This window comes from Corvus hawaiiensis, chromosome 10 (genome assembly GCF_020740725.1).
Source record: "Corvus hawaiiensis isolate bCorHaw1 chromosome 10, bCorHaw1.pri.cur, whole genome shotgun sequence".
Taxonomy (NCBI): Eukaryota; Metazoa; Chordata; class Aves; order Passeriformes; family Corvidae; genus Corvus; species Corvus hawaiiensis.
The window spans coordinates 7100466-7125894 of record NC_063222.1 but is presented as its reverse complement, the minus strand read 5'-3'; the positions used below and the strand labels follow the sequence as shown (position 1 = coordinate 7125894).

General features: G+C 45.9%; 1 protein-coding gene across 1 annotated transcript in view; it reads left to right on the top strand.

Moving 5' to 3' along the window:
• GPC1 (glypican 1) overlaps window positions 1-25429 on the top strand; it is a 201894-nt gene that overhangs the window by 77843 nt on the left and 98622 nt on the right. Inside the window, exon 2 of the mRNA XM_048314300.1 lies at window positions 20940-21098. Coding sequence (XP_048170257.1) covers window positions 20940-21098 — 159 coding nt within the window. The remainder of the gene's footprint in view (window positions 1-20939; window positions 21099-25429) is intronic.

Below are 25429 nucleotides of genomic sequence, written 5' to 3'. Positions count from 1 at the left end.
GGAAAGCATATGCTACAATCTGAAGTGCCTTAGGTGGTTTAGACAGGGCTTTTCAGGCACTTCTTTTCTCTTGTTCTTGGGTTGTTGGAGGTGCAACTGTATTAACAGTCCAGTTACTGACTTAAATGCTCTCTTTACATGTAAATTCCTTACTTTATATACAGACAAAGCAAAGAACTGATAGAAATATTTAGATATGCAGTGGGCCTGTCTCACACAAGAACCCCTGTCCAGTGGATATCTGCTCTCAGAGCTGTTCTGCAAGAGAAACCTAAACAGCAAATAGCAAACTATCCCTTCTGCATCCTATTGCACATTTTCTCCAAAGGAAACTTAGAAGAAACCATGAATATCTTTTACTGCCAGTGGTAGATATCTTAGAAACAACCTGGGTTCAGGAGACAGCCAGCTGCTGTAGTGTCAAGAATACTGAGTTTATGACTACTTAAACCAAGCTTGTTCTAGCTGTGCGCCATTGTACTGCATGTGCACTATCTTTGCAATGTGTTGTAATACCTACTGTAGCTTGTGATTACAATGGCATAAAATTCATACCCAATGTATCTGGACTCCAGCTTGAGGGCTTTTTTTATACCCCAAGGAATGGGGGGAATAGCAGGTGTATAGAACCGAAATGCCGGGGAGCAGAGCTCTCTCTGCTGGGGGAGCAGCAGCCAAGGTTGCACTAGAGGACACTTGACAGTGGCTCTGTGGGTTTGCCCCAGAGCAGGGACTGGCCCTGGGTCTGGGGAGGGCAGCAGGCTGGGTGCCTGGGCAGCCAGCACTGCTCTTCCTGCTGGCTTCTCAGGACAAGCTGTTCTCCACCCTGTCTCCTCTTCCTTTCCTCCTGGCACGCCTCTGATAGCATGGCAGACAAAGACAGCAGTGTCAGCCGCTCCTTGTCAGGGGGAGATCAAACCCAGCCCTGTTCCTGGGAGGTGCTTTGCCACCACTTGCAGGGCGCCGCTTGCTCGTTTGTCTCCTGCACTCTGTCAGCAGATAAGAGGATGGGAGATGTACTGCAGAGACCTGGCAGTTGTTTGAGGAAAGTTTCAGGCTTGCCCAAGTGATGCAGAAAAGCCACTGGGGGCTTGCAGCATCCACCCAGGGTGGAATGGGGAGTGGGAGGGAGGGTGGGTAGGGAAGCACACTTTGGCTGGCTGGGTTTGTCTCTGTGGGGTGGGTGATGGCTTCCTTTGATCCCACAGCTTGGCGTTCTCTCCCCCTGAGTAACTCTGTCTGCTCAATTCACTGCCACGTGATTTTGGCACAGCAGCATCCTTATAAACCTACTGCTGTCCTTAAAGACACCATTTAGCTCCCTGGCGTTTTCAAAAAGGCTCCATGTGGTGATTCCGCTCCCATCTCAGAGGAACATCTGCTGTTTTGAATAAGTACAAACCCAATGCCTTTGCTCACCCCGGGAGCTGCAGCACCCTTGCAAGGCAGAGGTGTGCAGCTCTGAGCACCGTCTTTGTCCTCTCTCTGGTACCGACTGTTCTGCTGTGTCCTGGCTTGCAGGCACAGTTGGAAGTGCATTGTAGCTCCCTTCATGCTCAGCGAGGTACATTTTTACCTCATCAGAGGGACCCACATTCTGCTCTCTCAGCATAGCTGCTTGCTGCTGCACTCTGACATGAGGGAGCCGGGGAATGTCCCCTGCAGGGAGCTTGCACCTGCTGGGGTTTTGGAGAGGTCCAGAGAAGTCCCTTGCTGGGGAGAGCTGGAGCCAGCAGCTCAGGTAAAGCTGCAGCTGTGGTGCTGCTTTGTCCTGCTGCCCGTGGCTCCCATGTCACAGGCTCCTGTCAGCCAGCCAGGATGTGTGAAGCAGACCTGTCAGAAGCTCCGTGATGGCCTTCTGAGCCCCCTCCCCAGGGACCTGCCCTCTGCGTTCCAGCCCAGGTGTGTGCTGCTCTCAGCCTCCCACCTGCAGCCCTTCGCCCAGGCAGGGGCTCTTCACAGGCAGAGGCTTCACCTGGTCCTGCACCACGCCAGGAACCCAAGAGTGACACAAGCCTGAGCCTTGTTCTGCTGCAGGGCCTGCAGCTGGCATCAGGCATGACTTAGATGGTCAGCGTTTTCTTCACCTGTGGCTACCTCATCATGCTCAACAGAAAGAGAATTTAAAAATAAATCCATCTGGATTCAAAACATTGGAAATGTGGGGAAAAGGGTGCAGAAAGATGACTGCTCCTGAGTAGCACATGCCCTCCATTTGCTACCAGATTTTCATAGTTAACTTCCATTACCTTAGCTTGTTCACATCAGGAGAGACTCTGAATTTTGGAGGGCAAATTTCAGTGGTTTTTGAGACCTAGGCTCCTAAAGATCCCTGGAGTTAGTCACTCAAAATAACAAAACATTCTTGAAACTAATAATCAGATTATTTTAATAGTTCAGCTCCCTGGGGAATAATGGCTGGAGCGGACAGGAAGATACTCAGACAGAGGGCTTCCCTCATGAGTCACCTGCCCTGACCTCAAGAGCCATGTTTAAGGGCTGCCACATTCCAGGGCCATTGAGCTGCTGGTTGGTAGCAGTAAGTGCATGATATCCTGGATCCAAACAGTACCAGTTTTCACAGATCCAGCTTCACAGTCTTGCACATGCTCTGGAAGTGGGGGGGACACATCCCTCCCACAGCAGAGGCAAGAAACTTGGCGCAAAGCGAAGAGGAGCCCACATGGGCCTCCCTGCAGTGTGGTCCCCACCTGGGGCTCTGTGGTGGTCTGGCCCCAGTGTGTGAATGTGAGCAAAGGTTTTTCTGGGTCCAGATCAACAGCCTCAGCTATTGATCCCATTTCAACTAATGCTGAACCAAGTTTGCAATGACTGAAAAATACGAGGGATGAGAACATGAGCTGAAAAGGCTGGGTGTTAGTCAGGCTCTGGGGGAGAAAATACCAGTGACCAGTGGGAGATATAAACACCAGATACTGCTTAATTTACTGGCACAGAGGTTCGTGGGCTGGGAGCTGAACCAAAAGCAAAACCGTGGCTGTGCTGCTGGGAAAGGCAAGGGTTATAAGCTCTTGTAAGAGCCTCCCACAATCTTACTTTCATCAGTTAGTATAAAGAAAATATACAGCCTAGCTGACAACAACTCTTTACTGCTTGGGGAAACAAATAGCGATTGCAACTGGGAATGACAGACAGACCAGAATTGTGCTTTCCCGGGCTGAATAGAGCTGTTAAGCAGCATCTGAAGGGCTTGAGCAGAGGTGATTAAAGAAGATGCTATCTCCCAGCCCCAGCAGACTACAGAAGGTGTATTTTCAGTGGCTAAATCCTGAAACAATTATGGCCTGGAGTGTAGTCAGGTTATTTCTTATCTTTCTGATGGCCTGCTGGCAAAATCTGTTTTCTTAAATGAGGTTTGTAATGTCTAATACTTCCAAGGAAAGATGGTATTGCCGCTGCAATGTGTGTGGTAGTAAGGATCGAAATAAACACAGCAGGCATTGCTAGAACTGCGTAGGCTTATAATTAATATCCCATTCCTCAGGGAAGTGATATTTTCATTTCGGTTGTGGAAAGACTTGTTGCTTGTTATGCAGGAGTGCTGAGGGTTGTGCCTGCTCCACATTGCCCCTGTGCTCCCTCAGCACAGGTGGGTTTGACATTTGCATCTGAATTGCTGGGCTTGTTCCTGCTGGGTTCTCCAGACCCCCTCCTGTGGAGGGGAGGTCGCTGCACAAGGAGGCTGTGGCAATGCCGTGTGCCTGTGTGGAAGTGCAGTGTGTGTGGATGGGTAGGTGCCGACACCCAGCCCAAGGCGGTGGTAGGTTTCTATGGATGAGCTGTTTCACAGCACACGATGGGGTTTTTTTCTCATCCTGGCCCTTGACCATCTTGCTGTACCATTTTGCTGTGCCTGTCCAAGATGGACAGAGTGCCAAAGTCCTTCAGTGGTATAATTCGTCTCACCTTAGACAATGGTGACCAGGTACCAGCAGGCAGGACGACCCTTCAGGGGCTTCCCTGAGCCTGCCCAGGGCTGAGGGCACATGACAGTGCTGAGCTTTAGGTGTGCAGCTCATCCTGAGCGAAACAGTGCCTTTGCTTTAGTGGTTCTGTGAAGATAAGCACAAATTATTATCGTAAGCTTTAGTGCAATACACCCTTGTAGGAAGGCTGCTTCATTCAGCGTTTCTTTTTCTGACATCCTGAGAGCTTTACTGTGAGGAGTTTGTTTTCTTTAAAAAGGAACACCAGAGGGATACCCATTCTGCCTTGCAGAGACAGTGAATCCATGGCACTGCAGCTGATGGTGTTCATTTCTTCCCACTATAACATGCAATCTCAGCATTGCATTCAGGTAGTTAAAATTCCCAATTGACACACTGCTTACTTATGAGATGGAGAAAAGGACATGATGGCAAAGAAGTGTGGATGAGTGAAGTCAGAGGAGGAGAGAACAGGCTGCTGAGAAAAGGGAAGTCTGGCTGAACGGCACAGCACGTTGTAACACAAAGGTTTCCCAGCAGCAGCAGCAGGTCTCCAGAATTTAACTGGTAGGTGGTGAAGCCACAAGTGATTGTGATCTTCTGGAGTGCCCTTCTGCATAATCTGTTCCATAGGATTACTCTGCATTCATTCCTTTATAAGGCAAAGCCTCCCTTTCGGCAGCCGATGTCAGCCCCGGACAGCTGAGCAGGGAGAGGACTGAGCAGACTGAGGCGCTGCTGCCAGGGAGCTGGGGAGGGGTATGGAACGGGGAGCCAGGGCTGGGTTCTGTGCTGGCTCACAGAGGTCGATTAGGCAGATGCTCTTTGGGCTCGGGCTTTCTACCTCTTGTGCTCAGGAGCTTCCTGGCCTGGTACATTGGGGGTTTAGAGAAAATGTATTTTCTCTCTCTCTCTTTGGTCAGATGAATATATGAAGATAGTAGAGACTTTTTCAAATCCAACAGAGAACCATCAGAATTGGAATAGTGTTGTGGGTTTCTTGGGGTTTTGTAGGGGTTTTTTTAATGAAGCACCCAGGGAAGAGGGAAGGAGTAGGATATTCCAAAATGACAACTGTCCTGAAAAGTGTCCTGAAAAACTTCTGCTGCATTGCAGGCTGCTCCATTTGTCTTCTCTGAATACAAATCAGCAATGAAAGTGAAATTTGCTAGGAATTGAAGTAGATAATATGAATAAAGGACACACTGAAAGCTGTCCATGTTTAGAGTGTGGTGAGGCTTTGAGATCATTTTCCTGTTCTGGTGCTGTTCTACTGTTCTTGTTTTCATATGAAATCTTGGTGGCTTTGAGCTGCCTCAGGAAGTACACATTGGCTGGTCCTTGTGACCCTTGGGCCCCTTTATTGAAGTGTCACGTGTCAGGCTGGGAAAAAACAAACCCTAAAATTTATCTAGAAGTCTGCATCTTCTGACAGGCAAAAGCATGGAATTGGAGTACTTTCAGGACTTATGAAGGAAGCTCGTCTCTGACAGTATCTTTAATTACAGTCTGAAGGCCACAGCTAGGAACTAGGTGGCCATCTGGCACAGAGCTTTCAAAGTCCACCTTGGAAGAACTGGAGGCCAGTAGTGTCTGTAAAGCATCTGACTTGCAGCACGCTTCACTTCTGAAAAGCAGCACTTGATTCACGCTCCTGACACAAGGGCAGTCGCTGTGTAGTGGTTGTGATTAAAGTAATGGAGCAGAAGCCTTGGGCAGTATTTGGACAAACCTCTCTCGTCTGCTCAGAAGATGGATGTGAAAGCTCTTCCCAATTTGGCTAACCTACTGTTAAGCACACAGATGGGTTACAAGAGTTGGAATCACTGGGGGTCCAGTCCCTCTGCCTTTGAAGGCAGCAGGAGTTTTGTCCATCAACTTCAGCGGGAGTAGTTTCAGCCTCAGGTGGCCAACAGCCTGAAGTTACAGCAAGTGCTTTGCATCACATTGAAAAGGATCTGGATTTCTAACAGCAGCTCCTCTGCAAGGAGATCTGATCCATTCCCATTTGTTCCCCCATCAGATGCTGCCTCAGAAATTGGTAGTTCAGTGTCTCTGCTGGTTTAAGGCAACTGCTGACCAAAGTGCAGGTTTTGTTATTTGTGTGCCCTAATAAATATCCTAAGGCAGATGCAGAACTCTGTAAGCAGAGGGGAAGGAGCCAGTTGCCAGTGGAAGGCCATGCTGGGATAGAGTCAGGGATACTTCCTCCATGTCCTTGGTAAGCCAGGTGATTGCAGTGTGCTGCAAGGGACACGAGGACTTTGAGGAAACCCAAGATTTTGTCTCACAGGATCCATAGAGTTTGGAGCATAACTGCTGCTCTGCCACTCCAGCACTGCACTTCTACTCAGCACAAATGTGGGGAACCAAAGATTGGAGTGAAAGGGGTCAAAGGAGGAGTGAGTGGATAATCTGTGTCAGTGGGAACAGCCTGGGGAGGAAAAAGAAGAGGTGAAAATTGAGCTGCCAGTCCACCACGTGGTCTCCTTTCTGCAGGAGTGCAGTGTGGGCCACAGCTGATGAGGCCTGTGTAAGAGGATGTGTGGAATTACATGTTCATCATCTGTTGATTACAGGAGATCGGTCAGGTACCTTTCATAAAGGTAACAGGGAAGTCTCATGGCTGAATTTCAGAGATGGGGCCTGAAAGACACGTGGAAGACATTGAGTTTGTTTTATTAAAAGGTGAAGTTCTGTATGCCAAGGGAGGCAGGGCAGTCTGGAGTGCTGAGGAAGCTGAACGAGCCAATCATACTCAGAAAAGGGGGGAAGGGGATATTTCATGCAGGGGAGAGGTATCCACAGCTGTCTTCCTGCTCGAGTGAGGCTGAATGATGGGCATCACAAATCCCAGGGGGCTCTCAGCAGGAATGGGACAAACATCCTCTGCTGGTGGTTGGAATTTGAAGTAGATCAAAAATAGACAGTGTATGAAGTGTATTAATTAAGGGGGTTTCAGCTGTCACAGGGAGTGAGGTTGTAATTAAAGGTGCAGATCTTGTTGCACTTTCTTATTTCTAATGCTGGGCAAGTAGAGTTTCCTGTCACTCTTGCACACTGATGGGTCTCTCGTCCTGATTCCCAGATGAGGGAATAATCTATACCATTGCTTGACACCCCAGCCAGGGAGATGGGCAGGTCATAACATCCTGGGAAATGGAGAACGAAAATGTCATCTGCGGCCACATGGTTTCAGCAGATACAGCAACTAAGAGTTGATCAGTGGAGTCTATTTAGATCTGTTTGCCCAGCCTGTTTCTAAGCATCCCCAGTGATAACACCTGTTCCCATGAGATTTCCACTTGGATTTTCTCCAGTGCAGGTGCACTGAGGCTCACTGTGACTGGCATTCAAGCTGTGTGAGCACATATGGTAGGGGAGCAGCAGTCCCTCAGCAGTACCCTGAGTAAGCCTGGAGGCTGGAACATGACTTGCTTATAAATACCAAAACCAAGAGAATTGCGCAGTTTACTTCCATGGGTTCTCAGAGGAGCAAATCCTCTCCACTTTCCTACCAAAGTGGTCAGCAAAGGCCACAGAGTTAGCTGGTGGGAAGCAAGCAACCTGCATACAATTGTGATTGCTCTACAGAGCAGTCTCCTGCTCTGGAAGACTGCTCCTCTGTGGGCACTTGGTTTTATGTCAGTAGCTCAGAAAGAAGCCCAGAGGTAGGCAGGGTCAGGGGAAAGCATGCTGCAAGGCATTGCTGAAGCACATACTGACAGTGATGGTAGTCACTGTCACTTACTGGTCAGACTGGTATTAAATTTTCCTAGCAGCTTGCAAAAGGAGAAAGTGCTTTTGAATTACATTAATCATTTAGGCAAATAGTGGCCAGACTGGTGATTGTCTGGAGGTAGTATATCACATCCTTAGGAGTGCCAAGAACATTTCCCACTGGTGTAACTGAATCTGGAAGCAGAGTTGACTTCTAGACTTGATAAACCTCCCAGGGATGGTCCCTTTTTTCTTATGACAAGAAAGAAAAATTTGGTGACAGTACTGTTGTGCCATGATGCACAAAGGATGTGATTATTCAAGAGCAAAAGCATCTCAGTGAGTAAGGGAACGGAGGGAACAAACGGAGACTTACTGCTTTGACTGGGGTCCTGGGTTTAGACCGAGTTAAGTACCTGGGACCTGACGCACTTTGAAGCAGTATGGATTTTCCCAGGCAGGACTGGCATACTTACTCGGATACACAGTATCAGGAGAACTAAATTCAGATTTTAAAAGTTGCATTTTTCACTGACTGGCCCATAGTGTCTTCTAAGGTGGGTGTAGAAGACCTATTGCTTACATTCAGGGGAAAAGTGGTGAAGGAGAAGAGTGTGCAGTCTGCATTTGATGTGAATCTGCCACTTCTTAGCAACACTCAAGCAAAAAAGACCCAATAAGCAAAATGTTGAGAATGGACCTTTTTCAAGTTATAAATTCCTGAAATTGCAGGGCTTTTCCTTCAGCCATCTTTCTGCATTTAGCTGAGTGCTTAATGAGTGACAGTTTCTCTAATCATCACCATATTCTAGGGAGACCGGTTACAGCATCGTTATCACCTCTTACTCTATGAACATGTTATGTCAGGTTAATAATGGTTGCAGCAGGAAAGTGTGATCCAGCCCTCTGAAGCACAGCTCTTGCTAACATTCCTGTAAATGATTGAAGGTACATGAGTAATCTTACTGAGTTCATTTGCCTCTTAATTTCTAACTACCACCTTGAAAAGCAGATTCAAGCAGTATATGTAGAAATTTTGCTTTGTTCTGTTTTTAAGACATGGCAGGAGTTCAGATCCTCCTTCCTGCAACATAAATACTGTGCTTGCTGCAATTTTTAGCAAACATAAAGTGCTTTCACTCTAAAGAGAGAATTTCTCTTTTATGGCTTTCACATATCATAGTGGTCAAGGTGGTGGGGTATCTGCAGAGACAGCTGGTGTTGCTGTTCCAGTCCTGTGAAGAGCATCGGGATTTCAGGGAGCTTGGAGGCAGCTGCTCTCAGAAATTCTTCCTGGTACCTTGCAGGCACTCATCCTTGTCACTCTGCCAAGCTGTCCAAGGGGAAGCTCATTAGTGCTGGGATGAGGAGCTCCGAGGAAGGCACAAACCTTGCAAGGCATGAGAAGCTCAGAGGTGGCCCAGTTTCCCATATGCCAAGATCATAGTCCAGGAAAACAGGGTTTGAAGCATGGTGATGGTAAATGGTGCCATCTGTTTCACTAGAAAATCAAATTGCATGGATAAACTAGTCTGTTCTTTAGAAACTGTGCACCAAAGATATTGGTATGAACACTTGGGCCATTCACAGTGATGCAGTTGCAGACTGAGGCTTGTAAGTCTTCCAGCTCATGGTTTTACACTCGTTTTTTTCAAGCTGTTTAACTGCTGCCCCACTCTGAGCTGGGACTGCACTTGAGGCAGTTCCCTCTCATGCTGCTTGTGGCATGCAGTGACAACCAGGCATGGTGCCAGAGGCTTCTGTACCTTTCTGGAGTGTGGTCTGTATATGTGAAAGCAAATCTCATTCATGCCCAGGCATGCTGAACCCCTAGGATGCTTCAGCCAAAGCTGCATCCCTCTGATGTTCTTACAAATGCGAACAGCAGTCTGTTTTTATTGAGTAGCTGAAAATGTTGTGAAATGCTCTAATTTTGTCTGGGATAAAATGTCCCATGGAGATGTTTCTCCTGTCTGTTTCCCTTCCTCATGACTCCTGTTAGTGGTCCCCACCATGCTTTTTGTTCGTGCTGAAATGTGAGCCCTTATGGAAGCGTCAGGTAGGTGAGGAGGAAACAGACAGGTGAATGTAGGGCTTAGGGTTGAGTCCAGCAGAAAGTAATCTCTTATAATCCCTGGAAAATGTTCTTTCAAAGCAAAAAGATGTAAAGAAATCTAACAGCTCTATCCCATGAAATGTAAACCCATCTTTGTCATTAGGTGGATATGCAGGTTTACTCAGTATGTGAAGGTTCCTTAATGCATTAAGTTAACAGTGTAGATACTAATGTTCATGGACATATCCAAAGGAAAGTTGAGTTGTAACTCTTGTGGGAATTGAACTACAAGTTTTTAAGACTTCTCTTTGAAACCCCCTGCTAAATTGATATTTTTGGTCCCATTAACCGCACGGAGACATGCACAGAAACCAAACATCAAACAGCACACAGAAGTGTTTTTTGTTTCTTTCATAAGTACTGCTACAGCCTCAGAAGTGAGAGAGGAGTTGAAAGTGAGGGGAGAAAAAAATATCTTTAAACGGTTTCAAAAAAAATAATCCTTGCTCTACAATTTCTACTGCCAAATTTCATCACAGACTAATTCCTTGCAGCTGAGCTGCAAACCTCTATGAAAATAGGGGTTTACAGTGGAAACACTAACTATAGCTGTGCAGTCCCATGAATAATGACGCTCTAATTACGCCTTACGGTTTACCAAGACCTGCTTTCTGTATAGCTGTTGCTGGTTTGGGGAGCAAGATCTTTTTTTTCTTGACTGTGGTTTGCTTCTTTCTGTTCATATTATGTTGGCACATAGTTTTTGAAAAGCTTTTCTCTGAAGGGAGCTGGGCAGACAGCTATGATTAAGTATGAAATGATTGGTTGAGCTGTTTGTCAAAGTTATAAATAGGATACCACACAAACCCAACACTAATCTCACTGAAAGACAGATACTGGCAACATTTCTTAGTCATCTGTTCCTGACGCTCAGGGGAGAACAGCTACACTTCCATTAAGTTTTCAAACAGAAGTTGCCTAAAATACATTTCTCTGGTAAAATTTTGGGCATATGCACTGTAAGCCACACTGAGATCTAGCAGGATGTTGGAGTTTTAAATGTTTATCCCGGTTTAAACCTGGTCCTCTGGATCCACCCGTCTGTGTAGGGGTGAAAGGTGATGGTTTGATGTTTGTGGAAACAAAGATCTATTCATGAAGCAGTTCTGGCATGACCAGACTGATGTCCTTATCTTCTCATAACCCTGGATTAATTTTAAGGGCAGAAGAGGAAGTCCGTAGGGATGTCCTTTGCATCTTCAGGTTTACAGGCAGCTTTCTGTAATGTGCTTTTGGAAGATCAGATGGAGGCATAAAAAGAAGAGCAATGGCGCAGGTTTCACTTACGTGCGTCTGCAACCAGAAGGGAAAGGCAGCATACTGAATTCCTTCTGCTGCAGATCTCTCACACAGCAGCTTCTCCAGCCTTGATGCCGGTCCTTGTCCATCTGAGTTCTGCATCAGCTGCATCCGTTCTGTCAAATTGGAAGTTTGCAATTTCATGTTCCCACAAGATGACCCCATATTTGCTGTTTGCTTTCATGGTGCCTCAAATTGTAGGGAAGGGCTCCGCAGTTTGGCACTTTTACTGCCGGCCAAAACATTCACGAGACAATTAAAGCAAAGCAATAGCTGAAGGAGAGGCAATCATTTCTGGGGCTGAAAAAAGCTTCAAATTGCGAAGTGAAAAAGCCCACAGCAACCAGAACTTGCCCCTCCAATCCTGCACCTTCCCACATCCCTGCCAACACATACAGCAAAGAGTTTTAGAGGAGGTATAAGCACTTCTAATTTATGGCATAAGTCAACAGCTCTTCATAGGTAAAGTGTCTTAATTTTTTACAAAAATCTAAAAAAAGATGATCTTGAATTTGTGGGGTTTAGATAATTCAGACATGCATATTTTTATTTTTAGCTTTGATAAGTGTACACACATCTATGGAATTTCAGATTAATGAGCTTCATTAAATCTAATTTCTTAAATTTTTAGGCATAGACGTTTTGGATTTGCAAACTCTCAGAATGAGATTCAGGTCCAAAAACTTTGTTTAATAACTATTTAAAAACAAGGTTTTCTTCAATTCAGGAGTTATTTTCATTCTTACCAGCAGACAGAGTGGTTGAGGTTTTTTTAGCTTCCTGATTTTCCCTTGGGAGATTTTTGTTGCTAGAGAGCAAGCCCCTCCTTGTGTGCATAGAGCACCTCACCTGGGTGATCTGGCAGCCAGGAGTGCAGCTATCGGGGTGGGCAGCTGTGGCCTGTGCCCTGTGCAGCCTTCCCAGCCTCCTCCTCTGGTGTGGTACATCCTGCTCATCCCAGTGTCCTGCAAGGGTGGCAGAGGGATAAGGAACAGGGAGTGCCTTCCAGGAGCCCAGGGTTGAGCATGCAGCTGAAACCCAGAAAGATGATTTTCATGGTTTTCTTACCAGCGTCTACTGCTTGAATTTTGCTGGGTTTGTAAGGAAATGTTCCCTAATTGCTGACTTCTCCATGAGAGGTTAATACAGGTTTGTTCTTTGCACTGAAATGATTGGGAACAGCCATAAGCACTCCCCATTCTTGAGCAATGTTTACAAGCTTGCTGAAGCTCTTTAGTCTCTATCTCAAACTAGCCCCAAGTGCAGTACCACTATTTTCCTTGCAGAGCTTCAGCAGGTGAACTGGAAAAGCCTTTTGGTTTTGTCCCTTCCTCAAAATCCTGACATGGACTATATGTATTACTACCCCAAAATTTGGGGTTTTTTAATGGAGAATAAACCAAAGGCCTTCGGCTCTTAAACTTCTTAATGTGAACTACATCTTCAATCCATAGTTTACTACCCAGATTCCTTTTGCACTCTGATCCTACTGACAGTGAGCTGCCAGGGCGTGAGGAAGAGCTGACAGTTTCTCCAGTAGATATTTTTCTGAGAAGAAGCTGGTAAAAAAGATTCTGCTTAATGAATTGCTTTGCCTCTTATGTAATAACATATTTATGTTGTTATAAAGCCTGCAGTGAAGCTGCATCTGATAAGAGTGATAAGTTTCCAGTTTGATCTTATTTTAGATTGCAGCAAACTGAGGATAAAAAGACTCTTTGTTCCAAGAAGAAAAAACAGAACCAAACATCTGGTGAGAAGCTGATGTGCTCAGGACAACTCTGAAAGAGGTTGATAGTGATGGATTGTGGCATACAACTTCAGTACGACCCCACAAGTGTTATGTGAAGAGACAAGATAATTCTTCCCTTGTCTAAGATTCAATTTAAAAGTTTTCTATTTTTCGGGGAAGGGGAGAGGAAAGGGTGTAACAGTGAACTCCCTGTGTGTTTCTCCACGATTCTTGCAACTGGTCTGGTTTGAACTGAAGGCTTCTTTCAGGATTGATTTACTTGGAGAGTGTTAATTGTAGACCATGTCCTAACTCCCAGTTGAAGCCTTTTATAATGGATCATCTCGTGTAGCAGCCCTGCTCAGAAGCACCCCCACTGTGTGTCCAGTGCCTAGAAGAGGATCTGGGGCGTGTTGGATTCAGTGTGTTCAGTCAGTTCTGCTAGCTGGAAGTCTTTCACTGCTTGTGGTACATGTGGATTTGGCCCTTTTTCTTTCATTCCTCTCTCAACCACTGAAAAAGATACTTTCTACTGCAAATTACAAAGCATTTCCTACTCTGTCCTTAAATACAGGCTTGGATCATTTCACCCTGTGCTGATTCCTGGTGTGTGTACAGGTCGAAGGCAGAGGCAGAGTCAGGCCCATGTAGCTAAAGGCAGGTCCTGAGAGAAACTGGGGGAGCAGAGTGATGGGAAGGGGTATTCTGTTTCATTCAGAAAGACACTCCCAAAACCCAAAGGAGCAATGCGTGGGTGAAGTGCTTTCATGCAGAGCATTTCACTAAGAATCAAGTCTGTTGTCAGCACTTGTGACATTTTCTCTGTTCCCTTCCTCTGGGCAGTTTGCCACTGTAACATACACAGATGACATTAGGATTTTCAGACTGTCATTTCTGAAGGCACTCTTATCTACTCTGTACTTAGTATATTTCCAGGACATGGAGGTGGCTCTTTTTCCTCTGTTAATTAACTTCTTTGCCCATGTTTGCCTGCCTTATAAATTCCTCTGACATCAGGGTCTAGGATTAAACAAATTGATACCACACTTCCAGTGTGTGTGAGCTTGACACTGAGCTGACAGCCTCGGAGCCTGAAGTATTTTGACACGCGAACAGAGCAAATACAGAGGAAATTGCTGTTCAGCCTCCTCCGCACCAGGCTCCCGGTTTGAGCAGCCTATGTCGGTACTAACGGGGCAGTCCCAAAGTCCTCCCACCCATCAGTGGGTTTCTGCTCGAGGTGCCAGTTGTGACATTTCTCAGAAGTACCTCTATTTATTCACTCTGTCAGGTTTTCACTGTAATGCAATTACAGAACAGCACTAACCTGGTAGGGAGCCAACTCCATTCAGTAGCCAGATTAAGTTGTCTTATTTGGTTAACAGTATTTTGATAGTTTATTAAATCCTAGTAGGAGTAGAAAGATAAGAGTGGAAAGAACAAATCTTACGGATTATCTGCTCTTGGTTGTTCACTCCTGTTGTTATAATGCTGGTCTGAATGATGAGCTGTGGGAACAAGTGTTTAATGTTTTGCTGTTGTCCCATCTTAAACATGTGCATTGCTTTATAAGAATAAGCATATTCTCCAGCTATTTTTTCCAGTTTGCTGTTTTTGTCACTGATGTGGAACGTAGTGCTTGTTTTCTTTATCTGGAATGAAAACATTAGTTCATCTCAGATAGCGCAACCTGTTTGATCAGCCTTTAGATGGTGAGGCATTACAAAAGCTGCTGACATGGGACAAATTCAGACCTGTGGTGTGCAGCTTGAAAAGACTTCATGCCCTTGTTATCAGTTCCCCGAGATATCCCCAGCTACTCCCTCAGCAGCAGCAAGGAGATAGGATTGATTGTGCTAGAGCCAAATCCCTCTCTCCTTACTGAGGCCGGGAGGCAGCAGGGATGTGCATGGGGGTCACCAGTGTGGATGCAGCAGATGAGAGAGCCCCTGCCTCTTCCGCAGTCATGCTCATGTGTCAGCTGTGACACTGCTCTGTCGTGGCCGTGGGCCAGCTGAGATTAGCCTGGGTCTTGCCATGTAGCAGGCACTGAGGTCCCTGAGTGGTTCCTGCAGGGTGTTGGTGAAGCAGACAGCTTCCCTGTTCCTCTCCTCTCCACCTTGCTGCATTAGCTCCCAGGCCAGCTCGTCCAAGATGTCCCTGAGTCCACGGCAGGGCTGGTTTCCAGCTACACCCTGCCGCCTCTGCTTCTCATCCTGAGAGTGCATCTTCCTAGGAAGTGCAGGAAAATAAGGACTTCATTTGAGCACAGCTCTTCCTCATGACCATATTTTGCCCCCGGTTTCTGGGCCAGTCCAGAGCCCTGCCCCACCTTGCCTATCCTCAGCCTGCAGTATCACTAAGACCAGGGAGAACATGGTTCAGTGCATTTTGATCACAGTGTTTGCTGTAGGATACTTGATATTCAGGCCTGTGGTGACTCCCCTGACATTATGTGCAAACTGAAGCCAAAATGACGATACTCTTAATACATGATCAGAAAATAGAATAATTGTATTTTGCCAACAGCTGACTGCAAGTCAAAGTAGTAGGCTGCACAGCTAGCATCTGTTTTTGCAGTATGGGAAAATATCTGATTTTCACTCTGCTTAAGAGAGCAGTCTGGTCTCTGGTTCAGTTTGATGGTAGCAGCTACTGCAAGAGATGAGCTGTACACCTGGACACCTTACACAGGTGTTACGGGGCGTAGGTGTTTGGCAGAGCTTGCCAGCGGATGGTTCTCAGTGAAAAAGGCATGAAGAGCTCTTCCTAGGCTGGTCAGCCAGGACTATCTCCTAGTCCAAATGTTTTTTGCGTACCCTGGTTTCCCCTTAGGAGTTATCTGTGACAAGACTGGGATTCAAGGTAGCATCATAGTACCTAGTGCTGGCTGTGCTGTCAGCTACTTATTAGCACGTGCCAAATCATGTTCTCCGTAAAGATAAATATTTGAAGATAAATGGGGACAGGAACACCTGAAGCAGGAAAAGCTGGGAGGCATAAGGAAAGGGATTTACTTTCATTGCACTACCTCTTTGCGAGGTATTTTTAACATCTGTACCACCTCCAGGCTCGTTTTGCATCAGCTGCAGACACTTCGACATGGTTAAAAAAAAAGAAAGAGAAAAGAAAACCCGTATTCTAAACTACACTGTTTTGTCCTCAGTTCCTGGCTGTGATGCTCATTAGCCTGGATGGGATTTAGGTGTGAAGAGGGAGAGGCCAACAGAGACTAATGCCTACCAGGGACAGTAGGAGAGGACTGGAGCTCCTCAGCTGCCAAGTGCTCTCAGGCTCTCTGGCTGTACCTGGCCAGGGGCTGTGTCCTGGCATCCCTGCCATGCCTGGCATGCCTTGCACTTCAGCAAAACTGATTGCCTGAGACATGTCCACCCAGAAACCCCCCAAGAGGGAGCTTGGGCTGGAGTTGTCCTGGCATGGGGGGCTGGACTGAGGCTAGGAGCATGAAATGAGCTGTTGGAACAGTTTGGAGAGCAAGTGAGAGGAGGGTTACAAATATGAGGGAAGAATTATGATGGATTTATCACAGCCTGAAATAAATTAACCTCTGGGAGGAATGATTTTGTAATAATTTGCATTTAGATACTCTGACACAGCCACATAACCCCAAACCTTCTGCAAACATTGTAATTAATTCAATCTCCAACATCCTGTGAGAGGGATAGAAACAGCACTATTTACATGGTTAAAGGAGCCAAGGACTCTTCTCTCAGTATTGCATTTCCCACCCCTGGGACTGCCCTTCTGTCTTGTTTTCAGAGCCTCCTGGTGGGGTGATAGACGGGAGTAGTGAACAGCTGGAGAGCTTTCCTGGGCACAGTTAGCTGAGCTCCTGTGTGTTACAGCCTGTGGCAGGCAGCCCCAGGAGCCCGTGTGGGCCAGAGCAGTGAGGCTGGAGAACACAGTGGGAGAAGCAGGGAGCTGAGCCCTGTCTTAGCTCCTGGTAGTGGTGGCTGTGGGCAGGGCTATTCCCCCTGCAGGGACCCTGGACCTAACTCCATCCCTGAGTGGAAAGCGGTCAAGTGATTTAATATTCAGCACTCTGAAGTGCGGTAATGAATTTGATGGCCAAAATGATCTGCTAACCCAGCCAGCTCGAGAGGGTATTTCAAGGACAATCCAAGCCTGTAGCTATGCAGTGTGATATTCTCTTGTCATCAGCCTCCTGCCTATTCCTTTCAATTCCAGGGCAGCTAATCATAAATTAGATATTTGCTTGATGCTGTTTTCATGCATGCTTTACCCTGTTTCTGTTTCCAAGGGACCACGCAGTTGGTGGGTTACATCCCACCCCAGTTTCAGCAGCTTTTGCAGGAGAGCTGGCTCTTCCAGAGAGACCCAGATTGAACCTCACATTGTGACTGTGGAAGACTTGGCCAAGCTGATTGTTTTCAGAGCATCGAAAAGTGCATCTTCTCTTACGTACAAAGGTGTCTTAAATCCAGGGTTCTTAGGGCAGCACAGAGCTGGTGTTAGCTGAGCCATTGAGTGCAGCCTGGGCACCTCTGTGCTGCACTGCCAGACCTGCTCAGCTGTGGGGTTGCAAGTCTAGGGCTGAGGAGAGATGGCTGGGTTTCAACTACAGACTTGGGATAGTGCAATTTTCTTTGGGTATGACCCAGAGCTGGCCTTGGTGGCTGGAAGTGTATCTGTCATCTTCAAGATTTGAGCAGCCCTCCCTTTGCTGCCAGTTTGGCTTCTGCCATGCCTGTCTGCTTTCTGCAAAGCTCTTCCAGGGGCTGGGAGCATGTGCTGTCCAGCAAGTGGTGATCAGCAGGTCAGCTGTATACAGGGAGAACTTGTGCGGCACAGCAGCGGGGAGAGAACACACGCTCTGTTGTGGAGATTTACTTCTCGTAAAACGCCTCTGGCTCTCCACAGGTATCTGCAGTTTTCTCCTGCCAGGTGAACCCAGAGATATTTATAGTGCAAGCTTCAGCAATGGGACAAAGGCAAGTTGGCAAACAAAGGGACTTTGAAATATAAGGAGAACCAAAATATGGTCTGGAGCACATTTATTTTGGAATCAATAGAAGAAGGTTAAATAATAATAGTGAATGTTTCCAGGGTGGGTCAGGTTAAAAAGCAAAGAAAGCAAAGCATTTTCACAGTGCTGTAAGACTGTTCTGTGTGTGCTGAGTTTGAGTTACAGAGATAAATGATAAAAACTTTGCTTCCCACTGAGAGAGTGTGGTGGTGCTGAGCACCACACAAACACCTGCTGAGTACCTTACGAACACCTGCAGAAAGCTAAGATAAATGCTACTTCAAAAGGGATTGAAACTGCTCTGAGTTCAAGAATGGAAAAAATTCTATATTCAATTCACAAAGTTGTGTAAAATTAAGCAATTTTAGCTGTAGGTGTGACTTTCCCCCTGCTTTCTGCCTGTTTTTTCCAGTTGTGTGGAGGCTGTGCTATCACAGCTGGGTTGGAGCCATCCTGCCCAAACACGCTGTGCCTCGCCCGGGCTGGGAGCGAGGAGGGTTTGTCTGGACATGTCACATTTTATTTACCACACCTCGCACCACTGCTGCCCCTTGGTGTCCATCAGGGAACTCAGGCACAGGGTTCTTCCTCCCCATCTCTCCTCCTGGGGGCAATCCCCACACTTTCCCCCTTCATTTCTGAAGCCTGTGCAGGGGACCTGCATGACGGGCAGCTTTGGTGAACACCTTGGTGTCTCCTTGCAGGGATGTCCATGTTTGCTCTCCTAGTTTCAGGCAGGTCTCTTGCCTGAATCCTGCTGGCAGCAGGCCAGGAGATCAGAGATCCTTGGGGTTCCCACTGATTTGACTCAGTTTCCCAAAACAAGGTATTTGTAAAGGGCTGTTGGAGGCTTCACCTGAGCCTGCCAGCCCCAGTGGGAAATGGCACCCAGAGGAATGGCAGGAGTGCTTATGTTGTTGAGTGCAAGGCCTCTGAGCAGGACCAGGACCTCACCAGCAAAATTCACCATCAACTGAGGTGGTAAAGGCGCTTTTGGAAACAGCTGGGATCCCTTGGGATCCATTTCTTTGTTGACTGGCTTTTCAGAGAGGCCAGACCCTGTAAAGGCCAAGCTTTGTCCTGAGGGCATCAGGGGCCTCGTGGAAGGATGCATCCCACAGTAAGACTGCTGTCCACAAAGCTTCCATCCTTGCCAGAAATCCTGTGGCAGCAGAAATTGGATGGAAAAGGCTGGACAAGAAAAAAGGTTTTAATTTGCCATGACAGGAATCAAAGCCATGTCTTGTCAAAAAATTACAGCTCCCTTTTCCTGCCTGTCTGTCACATGTCAGCAGCCCTGACGCTGTACAGATAAATGCAGCTCTCCAGAAAGGAGCCCAGGGAATGACTTGGAACATCTAGTTCATGAGAGAAGGAGAGGCTCAGGCAAGCCCTGGAACTGAGACTGCATTTGCTATGGCAGGCATTGAGCCACATGATATTTATATTTGACTCTAACTTTTTATATTGAAGTAAGTTGCTGCTTTTCTTGCTGCTTTGGCAGTGGTGCCTGGGCACTCGTGGGGACAGGGAGTGGATCTCATGGGAGATGGGCAGCCCCCAGGACACACCACCCTGACACTCCTCTCAGCTGGGAGCACAACACAGAGCTGATGATGGGAGTTACTCTCCTACAAAAGCTAGTGAGCAGCAATTCCCATCACATAGGCAGGAGGACTGGCAGTACAGATGCCCATGGTAACCTGTTTTCCAAGGGCAGGCTCACCCCACACCCTGCACAGGTTGCTCAAGGGTCATCTGTGAGCAGGAATCCAAGGAGAAGCAAAATGCAAACTCAACCTGAATGCCTTCTGCCTAAAATACATCAACTACAGAAGTTGCTCTTAGGCTGCTAATGAGATACCTTTCACAAGGGTAGGACACATGCCCAGTTTCAGAGACCCTTTACCATGCATTTGCTAAGAGCTTTACACTGAAAATAGCTAAGGACTTTAATGGGAAACTCTGGAGACTGTGTAGGTTCAGGATTTGAAGCTGTTGAGACACACAAGATAAAACACAATTTTAAAGATGTTTAGGCTCAGCTATGACATTAAGACAGCAGTCCTGTAAAAGTGCCAGCAAAATCATTGGCGTTCCCAATCAAATTACCTTAAACATGGTAACTGCTTGGTAATTGGTTTGTGTCAGAACAGGCTTGGAACAAGAGGGGTATATTTTTTTTTTAATAAATGTTTGATTTCATTCAAATGAATTCTTATTGCTTGAGTAAGGAGAAGGGATGTGTTTGCAGGTGAATGTGTCTTTGTAAGGACTCACAAGAACTTGAGCAATAATTTTTAAAATAATATATAATAATATTTTTTGCTGACTCTGCCTATGTGAGCACTTGCTTCTTCACAGTAAAGAAATTGCAGAGGGCAGGAGAAGCTCCATACTGGAGAATTTTTCAATGTGACTGCTGAGTCCTCTCATCTTTCCTGTTCTTTCTTATAGGAAAGGGTATATTCAATCAGTGATTGTCATAGCAACCTTTTTTGGGGTGGTCTTGTCTCTTTCTGGGAGATAAATTTTTCACTGAAAATTTCAGTATGTGTGGAAGGGAATCAGTCACCCAAATTCCGCTGACATTCAGCACATCTCTGTCTCTTGAAAACTTCTCAGTGGCCTCGCCTCTCTGGTTAAGGAAATGCCTTCTCAGGATAGATTTGGTAGGACGGGGAGCACTTTGGAGTTGTTTCTTTTTTTCTTGACAAAGCAGTTTCAAACAGCTGTGCTAATATACATATTAAGTCTAATGAGTACAGCTGTCATTTAATCAGACTTCCGTGTCTTCTGGGATTCTAGGCAGAGATGGGTTCTAGGACAGATTTGAAGCAGGAGACACTTGTATTTCCCTTCTCCTTGCTCCATATATGAATTTTTTCTCCTTTGCATTTTCTTCCCTCACAGTCACACAGAGAAAATTTGTGCCTGCATTGACACCAACTACTGTATTAAAGCAGGAGAACTCAAATTAGGTGGTAAATTCGACAGAAAGACCTAATGCAGATCTAGGTTACCAGGGAGCTGGGATATTTTTAAGCTGAGATTGTCTGGGGTGAAATCCTCCCTTTCCCAGACCTGGCCATTAAACTGCATTTTCTCTTATTTTAGGGGAGCACCTGCGAATCTGCCCACAAGGCTACACCTGCTGCACCAGCGAGATGGAGGAGAACTTTGCAAACAAAAGCCAAAGTGAATTTGAAGCCATGATGAAAGAGTCTGGTCGCTCTGTACAGGCGACCCTAACAGCTCAGCACAGAAGCTTTGACAGTAAGTAAAACCTGCCTGAGTCCCTCTGCTCAGGATCCAGTCACTGCTCCAATTTCCAAGCACTGTTGGAGCCAGGAGTTCGTGTTTTACACGCTTTTCTCTGCATCTCACTCAACAGTTTGCGTGAAGCGCTGACCTTCAGTAGGAATTGTACCTCTGGCAGTGTTTCTGTAAGACCAAGGCATTTTGAGAGCACTGTTTCAGAGCAGCCACTGGAGGAGGCTGGGAGATGCTGGTGTGCCTTGGTACCGACACAGCTTTGACTGGCGTGGTGTAATCAGGTCCTACCGCAGCAGAGTAACATTTGAGGCAGTGATGTAAAACCTGGCACTGTGCCTTGAACTGTAAGTTAAACAATATGGTAAAGGTACTGGCTCAGTAGGTGGGGAGAGTTTAAGGAGACATGGATTTTTCTTGCCCTTTCCATGTAGATTGCAAGTGAAAAGGAGGTTAGTTCGTATTGGATGCTTATAGCTGTCAGCTTCATACAAATACCAGGAAATGTTACAGAGCAGGGAAGGTCTTAGGGACTGTGGTGCATAAGATGTTGTGGACAAACATTCTCTCCAAAGTGCAGTATCCCTCCTAACATGCTAAGCAAAGGCTAAGGATGGCTCTCTTACTTTTATTGTTCCCTGAAAAATCCATTTTGCAGTGCACAATAAGCCTCGAGGTCTGAAGGCCACTGGAAATGAATGGTTTACTGGCAAAATTGAGATGACCTGTGATTCAGAAACTGTATTCATTATCAGATTTTGAAGAAGGTCAGACATTTAGAATCATGGCCCTCCTAACTTTATCAACAGTCATCATATGGAGTTACTGTGAAAAGGAGTCAGGGAAAGAAGCTGTAATAGCCAGAAAGGTGGAACTGGAAATTCAAGTAGTAAATAATAGATCTAAAGAAATAAGCCTGACCTTCAGGGAGCTGATAACGAAGATGAAGTGCTTTTACACTAAATAGGAAGAAAAGGCAGCGTATCTCTGCAAAAGGCATTGTGACTGTGTGGCCAAGGTTGGCTACAGCAAAGGCATTCCCTTTATAAGCTCAAAATTAATTGATTTTCACCCGCCTTAAAAGGTGACAATCAGGATTTTCAGAAGAGCCTGACAATGGTGGTTGCTCAGACTGATGTCTGAATGGGACCTGATGTAGCTGGTGCTGAGCACACTCCCTGACCTCTCAAATCCAGCCCTTTGCAGGGGTTAGTGCTTGGCACCCTTGCTCTCCGCTCCCTGTCACCGCACTGGCTGGTATATCTGCTCTTTATTCTTGCCACAGACACTCAAAAGAGCAGAGTTCTGCATCTGTCATGTAAGAGAGTGCAAAATTTGATGGAAGCTTTGAGGGTTACATTAACAAGCAGAAGTTGCCTAGTGAAGAACTGGTTTCGCCTGAGTGTGATGTTTTGGTGGATTAATAATAATAACAGCAATAAGAGTAATAGTAAGCAAAACCAAACATATGAAAGGGAGATGCTTGTGTTGAGATATCAGTTAGAGCCATTTGTTTTTATTCCCCACTATTTTATTTTATTTTGGTTTTATTCCCCAGTATTTTACAAAGATAGAGCTTCGTTTCTGTGGTGCACACTCAAGTTTCTTTAAGTATCAAACGTAATAATAAGTGTTCAATAAGCCAGGTATCACTTTAACGGACCATAATGCACAGATCATTGGTGTTTTGCAGTGGGAGCAACCTCATTTGAGCCCACAGGCCAGGAAGATGTCTCCTGCTCCCATTATACCCTTTTAGTTTGCTTAACTACCCTTGCAATCAATATAGAGTTTATAATTTATGCAAGACATGATTAAAAAAAATTACCGTGTTGTGTCTCAGTTTCAAGCATGACTTTACCTTTTAGTAGTACTATTACTTCTTTCTTTAGCTACTGCATAAATGGTTTAAAATAGAGGGAGTTCTGGTGATGGGGCAATGGGATCACCTCAGCTCCTGAAACAATGCCACACAAACTGCCCTAGCTTCCAGTAAATGTTACTAGTCTCACAGTTAACAAGACTTTCTGCAGGTAGTGCTGCTTAGAGCTGTTCAGTAAAGTAGCTTTTTTTATGTCAAATTGATGAGTTGTAGTCTTGCTGGCCCCGGATGCCTGGGTTTGCTGGATTTCCTTAGCAGCAGCTTGGAGTGCAGCTTTTGGGGTTGCAGAGATATCAAGGCACAGCTCGTCTTCACATTAGTGATTTCATTTGGCCTTAGGAGGGGAAGGTTCCACTGGATGGGGATAGCCAACCCTTTCTCAAAGTATTTGTAGCCTGGAGATCAGATTATTCATATATTCCCTGCTAGCAGGTGTGGCACATTGAACTTTAGGCCTGGAGCTGTCTTATTTTTGGATTCATCACAGCAAATCTTGTGCCTGTAATCTCACTGCTGATCATGGCAACAGTCTCTACTTGTAAATTCCCCAAGCTCCAGAAAGAAAATAGCAAGGCTACAGCAATCTGCCTCTGAAGTAGTGTTCTCCATGCTTGTGGTCAACATTTTGCTTTGGAGAATAATTCATCCTTGCAGGCTGTGGTCTGTAAAGCCCTAAATTGTCAGTATGCCTCTGCTCTGAGCTGCAACTTCGTCCTGTTGCAAGGAATTGCAGAGTCTGTTGTTTCAGTCTCCCTGGCTGCTTTTGGGGTGAACAGTTTGTGGCCAAGATCAGAATGTCCTTTATCTCATACAAAGTACTTCCAGAGAAAGTACATGTGTGAGATACAGATGACAGGCAATAGGTACAGCCGTATATTCAAAAGTGAGGTATGTGGAATAGGATCCTACGGGCTGAGTGCTCTCTCTGCGTAGCAGAGGACACATGGCTTCTGAGATGCCCTTCCTCCAGGATCTGCCAGGGCTAAATTTAAACAGCCTATGGTATTGCTTAGCTGCTTACTAGCACATTTGTTGTTTTGCTTTATGTTACTGTAGTTAGCAGAATTTGAGGACATTGGTTTCAAGCAATACATGTGGTCACAGGCTTGCTGTTAACCTTTTAACTGAAAAGGTAGCATTTTGCTCTATGACCAATTGGTTTTAATTTAAAAAAAGAAAAAGAGCCAGAAGCACAGACCATGAGTGATGGGAGCATATGCTTTTGATAACTCAGTGCTAGGAAGGATGTTGTGGTCAGAGTAGAGGTATTACATGAGCAGGATTATAGGCACAAATTCTTTGTAGATTCTGATGTCCCAGGGCTCTTGGTCAGACAGAAAGGGAAATGTAGTTATCTGGGAGCACAGCCTGTAGCAGAGACCTACTAGAGGCTGCTAGGTTGGTTTTGGTTGGCATTTATTTGCCTGGAAAATTGTATATACCCTATACTTAGAAAGAAAAACATTAATAATAAAAACAAGCTGGGGTCTTAAAGGGAGCTGGGGTACAGTCTCTGTTGAGACTGGTACTAAATACTGTTTCAAAGGTGCTTCCAACATTGCTTGCAGAATATGCCTCTTTTCAAATTGGTATCTTGTCAGTGAATGGGAAAGTTTTGGTATCTGTTACTACAAAATTAAATGCATTGACAAGGAGCTTTGTCCACGCAGTGGTTCAGGATACAGATGGGAGCTGGCTGTGCCCCCTGTGACAGCTGTAGAACAGGACTTTGGCTCTTCAGTTGCACTGAGAGCGAGTTACAAACATTGGTCAGGTCTGGGGGAGATTCCTGCAGAACATGAGCTCTTTTTTGCACATCACACAACTGCATGTCAGTGTTGCTCAGTCATGGGACTTCTGAACTCCTGTCCCTCCCAGTACAAGTGAGACTTGTACTTCCATAATCTGTTGCAGCAATGAGCCTGGAAAAACTTCTGGACTGTGCAGGAAAGGCTCTAGAAGTGATCTGTGGTGCCTGGTCAGAGCAGTCCCATTCCAAGGCCATGCAGCTGGGGATAGCTGCAGGGCAGTGGAAAGAGGGAGCAAGAGAAGTGGTGCTTGGAGTGACAGTGAGGGGCTGCAAGCAGCAAGGAACAAGGCTGGTTTTCTAATCTTGGTGAAAGCGCAGTTGTTGAGAGTCTAATCTTTGTCTGTCTCTCTGTTTTCTCCCTTTTCCCCCACTTAAATCACTTTTTAATAATACTGCAATGTTGCACCAATCTTTCCTTTTGGTACACTTAGCAAGCAGTCCCTGTGTGACTGCTGACCTTTAGCTGTGAGCCAGGAAATCTGTCCTTTTCAGAATTGTTTCATGTTTTCAGGAAATATCAACAAGCCAAAACAAAAAACCTTGGCTTTAAGTCTACACTGCACAGTCTAAAAACGATTTGTAGCTCTCATAAATTCTGTGATTTTTAAGCTGTGACAATCAAATGCAGATTAAAAATTTTGT